We start from the raw sequence: 12,974 nt of genomic DNA on the forward strand, positions 1-12,974 counted from the left end.
GCTTCTCCTGGAAGAACTTCTCTTGGACCCAGATATCAACCTCAGACACATCATGCCCTCCCCACCCCACCCCCAAGTCTATTCGTGCTCCAACACCAAGTCCTCGCAGATGACATACAGACACCACTGAATAAAAACACATTAGAAATGATCTACAGTCTGCAGGGGTCAGGTCATTAGTGACGCAAGTACATCTTTAACAAGAACGAACAAAAGGGTTTTGTAATCACTCTGGACATAAGCATTTTACCCAGGCTAATTGAGAAGATTCTTTGCTAGACTACCTTGTTTTGCCTAGTCCTTCAATATAGCAACCGAGAAAGAAAATGCATTTAATTTGGACCTTAAGCCCTTAATTATATTACAAATAAGAAAAGTCTACCTGCTATTTGGAGGGGGGAGATGTTGAGGGAGGCAAAATGGATTTTCTCTATTTGTTTTGTTAGTATACAGACTCAACGCATTTCAAATTATGAACTAGAGGTGAAGATATTAATTTTGGAATTTGCAACCTTTTAGGTAGTTATCAAAGAAACTCATGGGGAATGGTACATGTGCACAGAAGTGTGAATTCTCCAAATCGAGGAAAGCAGAATGTCCCAGGGAGCTGTGCAAAGGAACAAAAAATTGCTCAATGGAGCTTTGCAGAATATCAGATCAAACTCTTGAAATTTGCTTGCAAATTCCCTGCTGTTTTTGCCTGAGGCTCCTGCAGAGGCCAAGCACCTCCTGTGCTCAGTCAAGGAAGGTCTGTCAGCTTCCATCAGCCCAGAGGAGCAGCCCAGTTAAAGAGGGGCAGCACCTGCCTCCTCACCACCCTTTACAGTTTAGAGGTAGGCCAGGAGAGAGGCATGGGAAAATGTCATCTTCAGTATGGTGATGGCTGCCATGTCTGAGCACTTAACTTCATCAAGGCATCACCTGGAGCCTCTCATAATGGCCTGTTATGAGGGAGGCACACCCATTATGCTCACCACACATCGAGGCACTCAGGCTCATTGGGTCACATGGAAAGGAAGTGACAGAAGTGGAATTTGAACCCAACGCTGAATCTACCCCCCATCTTCTTTCCACTTTGCCTACATCAAAGGTGCTCTGAGCCCGCAGACAACTGGGAATATGGGAGATGAGGTGTCTACAATCTAAGAAAGGCAGTCTTTATTACTAGTGCTCATGTCAAGTCATGGGTGTCCCCAAACCTTATGTGACAGAGACCTACACCTGACACGAATTCTAAAAGCAAAAGTGAGTGGGTGCTACTGTCGCTTACGGGTTAAAAATCTCACAGTGGAGGGAACTCCTTTGTTCTTTTCATTAGCTTCCCCTTAAAGAACAAAGCAGAGGCCCTCTTTATCTAACCAGCCTCTCCGTTCATGGCCTTCAGCCTACCCATGCTTTGCAAGGAGAAAAAGAAAAGACACCACCAAACCACACTAAATAAACAAACAAACAGCAAACATACCAACCAACACCGCAGCCCCGGGGATCTCTCTCTGGCCCCATGAACAGTTATGACAATTTACTTGGAAAAACAAGAGCCACTGTGGAGACCCAGCTCTACCTTGTGCTCCAGGCTGGAGTCTTTAAACATCAGTGAGAATGGCTTGATATGCTCTCTTCTCAATTTATCGCCACTCCGCAAGTCGATGGTATGTTCTATTCTCTTGTTAATTTCCTCAGGCCCAGACTGGACATGCAAAGCTTGTGCAAGATGGTTTGGAAGTAGATTTATTGAATTTCTTGTTAGGGCAGCCAGAGTCTAGGGGGAAAGCACATGCAAACACAATAAACCTGCTAGTCCCCGTTGGATTAAAAAGAAATGCAATGTTTTTAGAACAGGTTGCATTGCAAACGGTAATAGCGTTCCATGCACTTGTATTCGGTGAAACCTACAGAAGTTGATCGGTTAGCATTTGCTTCAGAGAAACACAACCTGGCAAAATATCACATCAAAAGGGGCACTTGCCTTTCCTCTAGGTCGGTGCTCTGCATTCCTTTGGTTCAGGTAGTTAAAGAGGTGTTGGCTTGAAGCTGTTAATCAAGACCCTTTCCTTAACCAGGCACAGCCCTGGTATGAGAGAAAGAGCACCGACGGGAATCACGGAAAATGAAAAAGCTGAAAAGCCCACAGAAACGCTCGTCTCCCACTGAACGGAGTCCACACTTTCTTGTGGTCTTTCCTTTAATGGTGGTGGAGAGACTGGGAGACCCAGGGCTTGCATTCTTATGTTTGTGTTTGATTTTGGCATTCCTCATGGACAGATAACCAAACGTGCCAGGATCGACTCCTTCAACTCGATGAAGGTTGTTAGATTTTTACACTTCACAGATATGTTTTGTCCCTGCCCTAGACCATTATATATCTGTATCTGCATACAGATAGATGGGCTTAATTCCCTTCAGGCAAAAAATGCAAGCCGCTGGAGCCTCTCACCATTTCCCAGGGTTAAACAGCACGAGCTGGGGAAAGGCACGACCATCCTGGCTGGTCACTGGGTGTGGCCACAAGGACGCAGGGACAGCATTGGCGTCAGCAGACCCACTAGGCGTGGCAGGGAGGCCTCTGTCTCCTGGTGTTTCAGCTGCAAGTGACAAGACCCACGGGCTGGATGGAGCCGAACGCGATGCCTGCTCGCAGCTCCAACTGAAGACCATGACTTTGATAAAGAAGGGGGAGTTCGAGCTGAGGGGATGCCCAGCTCCTCCTCCAGGAGATCGCCCCCGCCCCAGGAGACGTACCGGATGCGGTGCTGTCTGTAGAGTCAGGAAGTGAAAACTCCCTGCCTCTGTAGACTCACCACATCTGCTTTTCTCTGCCAGCCTCCCAGCTTGGCCCACCGGGATCAGATGACGGAGCCATCACATGGCAGCCTGTGGGAACCCAAACCCTTCATGTATTCCCTGAGCCTCAGAGACATGTGCTCAAGAGCCCTCAGCTCATCTACAGCTGGGTCAGACCTTCTGACTCTAGAACCAGAGTCAGGAGCTTTGAGCTCACGGAGAGCTTCTAGCCCATCCCATACAGAATCTTCCTATGGTATTATTAGACTCTTCATTTTAACCTTCACGGAGGTATTCAACGTAACCTAAATTCACGATCTCTAAAGAACTCCGTAGTAGGACTTCATCACTGGTAGAATGTACTGAAGCCCTTTCTCCAGCCCCAGGCTAAAGGGTAGAAGTGCATGTGCCAACATAAGAAAGTAAAATAGGTGCTCCCAGGGCACTGAAGCAGTTAATTTCAGCTCTGAATACCAAGGAGGCTACCGCAGAGAAAAAGATAGATATTAGGGGGAGATACGGCTGGAGTGGAGAGAAGGAAGCAGGAACCAATGTTCCAGAAAATTGGACAGCAGGATCCATGCATTGCTAGAGGGCTTGAGCCCCTGGGATTAAATTCTGTTACAACAGCATCTCAGAAGGCAAAGGAGACAGTAGTGACGGCCACACTGTGCATGCCCTGTTGGTTTCTGGGGCACAAGTTCTTTCCACTCAGTTTGGAAAATGAGAGAATTTAGTTCTCTCTCTCGGAGAGGAGGCGAGATGACACTCAAATTGCCCCTGTTTGGGCATATGCTTCCACCCTCTGGCTTAGAGATACCGAGATGCTCCCCCCGGGCAAGTGCTTGCAGCTGGGACCGAACAGCTCAATGTGCAAGCGGCTAAATATCCACTCGAAACATTCACAGTTAGGTATTTGTTTCTCTCCCTGCCATTTTTTATTTTCTCCCAATCTTCCTTCTTTGAACTAAATTGATCCTACCTACTCTACCAGTCCCTTATGCTTTCACTGAGAAGGGGAGTTTCCAAAAATATTTTTGGGACTGATTTCTATAAATAACAGCGGCTGCCACAATCATCACGAGGACCATCGATGTGACCACCACTTTAGAAAATAAAGGGCATTTTCCCCAATAAGAATGATGCACTCTTGAAACAAAAGGGAGTCCTTTACACTGAATGCATTTATTTTAATGGGTAACTCTCTGCTTTGCCCTTATTTTTCTTATGTTGATGGGAACCGGTGAAAATGTCGGGAGAGATTGACTCTGGTCTGTAAGCAGACCTATTGCCTCCTGGATGCCTGTACCATTGGCCACTTCTGTAAGGCAGAGACCAGTGAAATCATCTTTCAGAGCTTTCCTAACCACCTCCCCCACCCAATTCTATTGGCTGTGTGGCTCCCTCAAGTGAAAGAAAAGTCTGGAAGCATGTCTCTTTTTCCCCCTCATTGCTACCAGGTTATAGTTAAGGGCTAGGAAGGAGCCCTTGTATCAACATGTCATTGACAAAGTACTGAGAATTCTTTTCTTGTCCATGCAATTCTGTTTATTCTTTGCATTTATAGCCCTTGGATTTTACTGCAGGAGTCAATGTTCAGTGGGTCCTTTTCTGATCATTTGCTTGATCAATTACATAGGACCATTATACCTGCTGTTGAACCAGCAATTCTGACCCACCTCACACCGTCACGTTGTATGTGCTCAAGGGAAGACCAGCATCAACTCAAGAAGTCAAGCAATTTGGAATTAGGGAGGGAAACTGTCTGCTTTCACTTACCCCCCACCTTCCATCACTGCAAAGCATGGATGGCTTTGGGGGCGACTATGGTTTGAGATTAGCTATGATACCCTCCCGCCTCCATTAGGGATGAGCACTAAGATTCGACCCAGTGTTCACTTTCAGTGGGTTAAGGCTGCCAACAGCAAAAATCCATATGCTGTTATCCCCACAGGGATTCATTTGTAAGGAGGACTGGGGAAACGTATAACAGGCCTCATTTGCAGAGTTAGAGTCATAATGGAATCTGCTGTTTTTAATAGAATATGGCTTTCTCTCTTTTTGAGATGGGCAGGAGCAATGGGAGCCAGACTCAGATCATGTTAAAAACTAGCATGAGTTTTCAAATAGGACTCCAATTTAAAGTGGACTCTAAAATGCTGAGATTGTGCTTAAATGTAAATAACTTCAGCAGTTGGCTAGGAACAGGAAAAACAAATGGATGAAATGAGAGGAAATGGGAAATGCCTTGAGAATATTAGAATTATATATATGTACATATACATATATGTGTGTGTGCATATATATATGTATATACATATACACACAATTGAGTACATATATCTGAAGATATGTTTCAGTGTATAACTGAAATACATATTATGCTTATATAACAAGTATGTATATTTACTTTTTGACTTTAGCCAGTGTTTCCAGATATTTAGGGCCTCAGACTGGAGCAGCAGTGTTGGGAAACGCCGAAAGTGGCTGCTGAGCTGGCCTCTCATGTCTGACTCTCTTCACAAAAAGCCACTGCAACCCTGAGATTTATCCTCACCAAGATCCACGCCCTCCTGAAGCATTTCAATTACTTCCTTACTCATAAGGCACTTAGGACAGACAGGTCAAAGCTCAGATGAGACCCAGAGCCCCTTCTAAACCCACATTTCTGAACATAGGGTCTGCCTACGAATCCGGGAGCTCTGGTGAAAATCAGTATCTGAGGGAATCCTTTTGTAAACTGTGTTTGAATGGGGGCGGGGCAAGCCATAAATCCCCTTACACTCATCATCTGGTTTTTGGCCCCATGACTTTTCTTTGGGAAGCATCTTGTATCTGCATACACGGTGAAAACCCATTCTTCCTGTGGTCCTGTCACTTCCTGGATGACCATGAACTTTGGTATTCCTTAATCAGGTTAAGACAGCAAAGAAGTTCTTCCCAAGAAGAGCACTAATGGTGTCCTCTCCAGAAGCATCCAGTTCGGTTGAATCAGAAACGCTGTAGCTCTTATGGCTCACCTACTGCAATCACAGAAAACCCTGTAGATACTGTGAAATCAGTGGGACTAAGTTCCAGAGCTTGTATCTGGGAGGGCATGGCTAGCTCTCCTGGTTAACACCTTCCTGAGAATGTTCTTCCAAAGAGCATAAGAATGAAGGGATGCTTCTTTACAAAATGGTTCTGGTTAGGAAATGTGGATCTATTATTGTTTATTGCCAGTCCCCATTAAAGAAGGAGCTCTGTTTCTTCTGATAATTCCTTTGTCCCTAGTGCTCATATCAGTGCCTGGCACTAAGCAGCCACTCAGCACATGCTTGCTGAATGGACAATTCTTACATTCTCCTGTTGGAGACTCATGGTACACATTACCAAAACAAAGGTACTGATGAGTGCTGCAGAAATGATATTTTCAAACTCTGCATTTTCCAAACTGAGAGCCACAAGATGCTTTTCGCTCAAATCACCTCTACAGGTTCCATGAAATACCATCTGGGAAACATTGGTCTAAAGTTCTTCTCTGCTTTTGTTCATAACTTCTACCCATGGACCTGCCTCTGATCTCTGAGTAAGATCCTATTAACCTCCTTTCATGTGGCCACCTTCTAGTGTATAGCATCAGACCCAATGCAAATGACCTCTGAGCATCTGACCTTGTGCTGGAGCCTAGACACCTGCCACAATATGACCTACTAAATGATTACTCAGCCCGGTACATTGTATGCATTTGAACTTGGAGCAAGTCCTGCCAATATTTTAAAAGCCACTCAGGCACCACCTTCTGTAGGAAGCCTATGTGAGCCTGCCCTATCCTCAGCCCAGCAGTTACTGTGAGGTACTGTAGTTGACCAATTGTGTGTCTGGCTGTTCCTCCAGACTCTGATCCCCTTGAGGGTTAAGCACTGTGTTTTAACCATAACTCAATCCCGAGCATCTGACATAATTGGGAGGCTCTTAATACATACGCGTGGATCGCATGCATGCATGAATGAATGAATGAGCAGATAAAATGCTGAGAGACGATACAGAACACTAAGAAGGGCGTTGTTTCCAAATGCTTGCTACCAAAAGTCCTGTTAGTTTATTTTTTCCTCTCCCCAGTGGACTCTGATCTGGAAAGATTCTGTTTACCAAACTGTCTGAGTTAGATAAAAAGTCATTTACTTTGCTACCATTCGATCAGCAGGAGATAAAAGGCATCACCACACAAGTGAATATAATTCGAGCCGAGACCAGGAGCCTAGAACGGCAGCCCAATGATGCTTGTCAAGGTTTTGCAATGCAGAAGATGCGTCCCCTCTTTACTACCTCCCAGTGCTGGCCATTAAGGCACCAGAGGTCACAGATGAGAAATCCCGATGCCTGGATCAATGTCAGCTTAAGCGCTTGCCACAAGGCAGCCTGAAGTGAAGGCTGAGGTTATCACTGAAAGGACTTCCTCTTCTAGCCCCTCTGGGAGATGGACAAGGTGGCCTTGAGATTTAACTGCAGGTGGTTGTGAATGGGGACGCACCAGCTGTGCCAGCTCATTGCCCATCTGGGGAAGACCCAGAGAAAAGGCCAAGTCCAGCAGGTTTGGGGCCAACACTTCTTGTGCTCAGATGCTGTATCTTTTCCGAAGACCCTGCTTTCTCCAGGACCAGGCTGGAGCCTGCGTGCAGAAGCAGGTAAGCCCGCGGCGTCCTCAGCTCACTCCTGCTTTGCCCCTCCCCTGCCTCGATGGCAGCATTTCCCTGTGCCTGTCCTGCACGCCTTCGTAGCCCTCTGTCAGACTCGCCACCTGCGTGGTCTGGGTCGTGGAAAAGACAGAGGTTTTTCCTTTCGGTTCCTACTGAGCTTCCAGCATCCTACAACTAGACAAACGTGAGAAGAACCTGCCGGGAACCCTAAGCTCAAACAGAAGTGCCCAGCAGCACCCGTGAAAGCTCTTTTTGTCTCCTGTTTGTTAAAACCCCAATCCAACCCCCAGAAGAGAAAGCTCCTACCTTTTTTTAAAAGAGAAGCGTTTTGTTGTTTTTGTGGTGGTGGTTCTTTTTAAGAAAGCTCACTTCTTAGGAAAGATTTGAGGGGATCTAATATATGATGATTTTCATTCAGGGCCTCAGGGATTTGCTGGGTCTGAAAGAGACACAATTCCCCCCAGATCTAGGGATGGGGGAGCAGAGATCTTCTTAGATGTGGTACATGGTGTTTTCCTGGTGGGAAGGCTCTAAGCAGCATTTGGGTCAACATGGAGTTGGGGGACCCTTGAGAAAGTACCTTTATGGGGCTTCCCAGAACCTAGTGCCTAATACTTCTCCCTTCCTATAGCAACGAGAGGCCCAGGGAGCTGGCCCATTCTCCATAAGCGAGGTACGCCAGTCAAGTTTTCCCAAAACTTTTCCCATCTGTACTGACAGAAAAGGAAGACTCACATTCAGATTACATGCCTGACAGTGTCTTACTTAAGGACACCATTTACTTCTCTTTCATGTGTTGTGCAGTTTCGTCACCGTAGTCACAACATTTTCCCAACACAGCCAGAGAATGGTCAATGAAATCGTATTGCGGGAGAGGTCCCTGCGGTACCGCCGTGGGAAGAGGTTTAAGTAATTTTTGTAAACTCATAGCCTCTGCTCTGAGAAATGAAATAACAAGGGCCAGAACTCTGTTTGCAGAAAAAATAGTCCAGATGTTTCCAGCTGGTCTGTGCAAGATTCCAGCCACCATCTGTAACCTGGTTCCCAGACCTGAATCATGAGCACACAATGTGAGTCTGGGGCCCAGGCCACACAGACGATCATTGGTTCCCAGCTTTAGGCAGGACTGAAAGTTTGCAAATATTGTCTGGATGTGACAGCTGTTCAGGAACAAAAGGTGAGTGGAATTCTTTCACTGACCTTTGTCACTCTGTGCTCTGAACTTTCCATCTGCTTATGATTAAGAAAATAAGACAATAATGTGAGACGTACCCCTAGTTCTAGTAGATCTCACAATAAGCATTTTCTAGTGTTTGCTACTAATCTGAAGCCCACAGCCTCGCTCTTGACTTTTCAGCTGATGTTGGTAAGCCGGATCATGAAGATGGTTTCTTCACTTGGGGGTTTAGATCCCAGGCTTGCTGAGCTCTCTTCCCAGTGTGTTTGCCTGACATTCAATGCTTTGCTTCTTGTCTCGGTTCATCTTACTGGAAGCCAACCAACAAATTCAGGCGACAGGACCGAGCACTCAGGACCAGGCTACTCAGAGGGAATCACCAGCAGCTCAGATTTTCTCCCCAAGCTCTGGTTCAAGACCACAGAGCCAGGTTAACCTGACACCGAGAAGCTCGTCTGCCTCTGTCCAGCTCTATTAAGCTAATTCGGGATTTCTTACTGATACTATCCTCTGAGTTTCTCAGAAAGATGCTAATCTCAGTATGGGAATGTAATTGTGCTTGAGTCATTTATATACGTGGGCCATTTTTAATCGGAAAGAGTCGTTAAACTTCTGCAGAACTGGCCAAAATAGAACTTGGCACGTCCGTGGAGATGTGGCCTCCTGGAAGCTATGTGATTGGAGGCAAGCTGCCAATTGAAGTGTTGGCTTTTAAAACAGCCATCCAGAGTGACGTGTGGAATACATACACAAACCCCGGCAATGACCTCACCTCAGGGTTAGGCTGGGATGAGTGACAGGGACGGCGTAAGCCCAGGGAGGGAGGCAGGATTCCTGTTCGGGACACGACTCCTGTTGGGGAGAGAGATTCTGACACCTTAATGGTTTGGATCAAAGTACTTGTAGCCTTGCTATGACAGGACCGAAGTGTCATCAAGGCTGTGGGTGGTCAGGTAACCAACTACTCACTGACCAAATGACCTTCTGGGTTGGCAATATGGATACTTCCAGCTCAGGAAATGAATCAACAAACAGATCAGGACCTAAACTACTCAGTTTCGTGTGTGTGTGAACAACAAAGATGTAGAGTTTTCAGAAACATCGATTACCATGGGGAAAAGGAAAGTGTGTGTGGGGGGGAAGGGAGCATATTTGTGTGTGGAGTGTGTGTGTGTGTGTGTGTGTGTGTGTGTTCTTAGACATTTGAAGAGAATTAAAATATTAGAATCAACCTCAACATTTATTTTTTGTAAGGTTCTGAAGTAACTCTTCTCAGTTATGAATAGGAACTAAGTATTATAAATGTGCGTTGCTGATAGATTACTCACGTTTGGTGTTTTAAGTCTATCAGTCTGAGATTGTTGTTGTTTTTTCTTTCAGATTCTTACTCTACAATTTGTTAATTAACTATAGTTATTGATGTTTTCCTTAATTTGGTTCCAGTCGAGCTGGACGCTAAGGACCTTCGAGAACCCAGCTTCTCTTACCTTTCACTAATTATGGAAGCACAGAACCCAGAAAAGAACCTACTCAGGTCATGTTATGTCTTTGGGTCATTTTGTCTTCTACTTCCTCTTAACTTTTCTCCCGCACACTCTTCTGCTGGAACTGTCTCATTAATTTAGCTTTTCTGAGTAGTCATTATCCCCAGTGTTTGTTTTTGAGCTCATCATGCCAAGACATGGAGTCCTGAGTGGGTGTTACCACATGTGACATATACAAGCCTTTACCAGGTCATGGTGGGGGATCCTTTGGGAGCCTAAAGGTGGTAAAAGAAACCATCATAGAGTAGGAAAGACATAACTGAGACTGGAGGCTCCTAACGTGGAATTCACAACAGTAGTTTGGAGACTTTGAGATGTGGGAAGACCTTTCAGAGAGTTCCATTAATGCCCAAGAAAGTATCGGGGGTGGGGGGTAGGGGCGGGGAAGGGCTGGGAGGCCTGAGTTCAAGCCCCATGTCAGCTCTGTGCTGACAGCTCAGAGCCTGGAGCCTGCTTCGGATTCTGTGTCCCCCTCTTTCTCTGTGCCCCTGTCCTGCTCATGCTCTGTCTCTCTCTCTCAAAAATAATAAAAATAAAAATAAATTTTAAAAAAGAAAGTATCAGGGTAATTCCTTTTTGACCCTAAGGGAAATGAAAATAAGTACACGCATAATAGCAAAGATGAGGTTTCTGAGGCCAAAAGAAATGTCCAGTGTCTGCTCTGGGCTGGAATTAAATCACCTTCGAGTGGTGACACTTGTTTCTCTGGGCAGAGCGGCAGTAATGGTGGGTTATGCCACATATGCCCAACCATCTTAAAAAGTGAGACTACATACTCATGCGCACCACATGCAATTTTGTGTGGAAAGAAAAATCTTTGTACGTTTGACTTGCACTGGGTCAAAATAATCGTTAAGTATCATTGGCAGCAAAAAGATGAAAAAATCTTGATGTAGCTCAATGAAGAAATGTTACAGTGAAGAATCTTCACCCAGTCATTGACCAAATTAGCACCAACACTAATAAAACTTAAGTCCCAGTTCAAGGATATAAAGCAGTTAGGGGGAACAATCCAGATGTTTGCTCTTTCTCTTCCTACCGATCTTCACATATTTAAAATAGCATACATTAAATATCTCATATTTAAATTACTACATGGGGGTGCTCAGATGGAGCAGTCAGTTAAGCATCTGACTCTTGATTTCGGCTCATGATCTCACAGTCGTGGGATTGAGCCTCACGTGGGGCTCCATGCTGAGTGTGGAGCCTGCTTGGGATTCTCTCTTTCCCTTTTCCTCTCTCCTTCTCCCACAAATAAAATAAAATTTAAAAAATAATAAAATAAAATAAAATAAAATAAAATTTTAAAATGCTATGCATTCGGTGGTTCCAGTTCCTCGGGCCACAATTTTATGATTCCCCAAGTGAGTCAGTCCCTGGTGAAAGACGAATCCAGCCAGTTTGCTTAGAAAAGTTTCAGCCAAAGGCGCCTGGGTGGCTCCGTCGGTTAAGTGTCCGACTTCGGCTTAGGTCATCATCTCGCGGATCGTGGGTTCGAGTCCCACATTGGGCTCTGTGCTGGCAGCTCAGAGCCTGGAGCCTGTTTCGGATTCTGTGTCTCCCTCTCTTTCTGCCCCTTCCCCGCTCATGTTCCGTCTCTCTCTGTCTCAAAAATAAATAAAAACTATTAAAAAAAAAAAAAGAAAAGTTTCAGCCAGTTATCAACCAGTGGGGAAGCCCCGGATGTGTGCTGTGTACTTGCCAACTAACGGGCATTTCCAGGCTTCCAATTCCACGTGAGACACAAGCTCACCTTTCTCTCGCCCACCTGACTCTAGTCCTGGAACTTCATGGAAAAGAAGCATGATTAGTCAACGTTAACAGATCAAATTGCCTACTTAATCCACTCAATGCTCCCTGAAGGCTTCAAATCCACTTGCCTGTCTGAAGAGAGTGAAAAACCAGACCCCTCTAATGACTCTCCTGGGCTGAACTCAGCAGCTGTCTCCCGAGTCAGGGCTAAGGGCTGCCTGGGGAGATGTGTTGTCGGAAAAAGCCATGTTACGGGAAGAGTGCAGATGCACTGTGGGTAAGTGGACAAAGCCCTCCGTGCTCTCTACCCAAAACGCCTGCAGCTGTGCCATCCAGTGAACATCGAAACTTAATCTGATGTTAAAATGGTTAAAAATAAATTACGGATGGAGAAACATTCACTTGTGACTTCCTGCATACAAGATCGAATACAGACGATTAGATTTTGACAGCTTACCACAGAAGCAGTAAGGCCTGGGAACGCACCTTCTTCTTTCTCTTTAAAACCAAGACCGAAGATTTCAGGCATGTTTGGGAGTAGGAACTTCAGGTCAGGGTTCTCCAGGGGTCTTCCTCCCTCACCCTTGGCCTCCATCTGCTTGTCTGTGGGTCTCAGGTTCATAGTCACTACCTTGGGTAGGTCTTCCCCAATTACTCTGGTTCACCACTCTGTCCTTTACTAACATTGTCCTCTATGACAGCAAGTTCACATGAGCTGTTGAGCTGGTGGTAATCCCAGGGACCAGGACCTCTTTGACAGCTTGGACCTCCTTCCTCATCTCTCCCCCCAACCCCCAACACAGCGCCTCAACAAAGAGCTGAGTAATGAATGACTGAATGAGCGAACAAATAAACATCTTGAAAGGGGAGACTGACGTGTTCAAGTGGACGATAGAAGTAAAATGAGCTTGAATTTAGACAGTTCTTCTTGTGGGCATTGGAACACACAGAAAAGGCACCAGCCACTTTGCCCCTGCCCTGGAGGGGCAGAAACCAAAGGAAAGATACCAAACCCCAGGGATCAATATTACTCAACAGAAC

The 12,974-nt window shown here is 45.6% G+C and overlaps 1 protein-coding gene across 1 annotated transcript in view; it reads right to left on the reverse strand.

Moving 5' to 3' along the window:
* ADCY8 (adenylate cyclase 8) overlaps positions 1-12,974 on the reverse strand; it is a 217,938-nt gene that overhangs the window by 84,948 nt on the left and 120,016 nt on the right. Inside the window, exon 8 of the mRNA XM_039219469.1 lies at positions 1,562-1,759. Within this exon, the coding sequence (XP_039075400.1) occupies positions 1,562-1,759 (198 nt within the window). The remainder of the gene's footprint in view (positions 1-1,561; positions 1,760-12,974) is intronic.

This window comes from Hyaena hyaena, unplaced genomic scaffold (assembly GCF_003009895.1).
Source record: "Hyaena hyaena isolate Hyena2069 unplaced genomic scaffold, ASM300989v1 scaffold_820, whole genome shotgun sequence".
Classification (NCBI taxonomy): domain Eukaryota; kingdom Metazoa; phylum Chordata; class Mammalia; order Carnivora; family Hyaenidae; genus Hyaena; species Hyaena hyaena.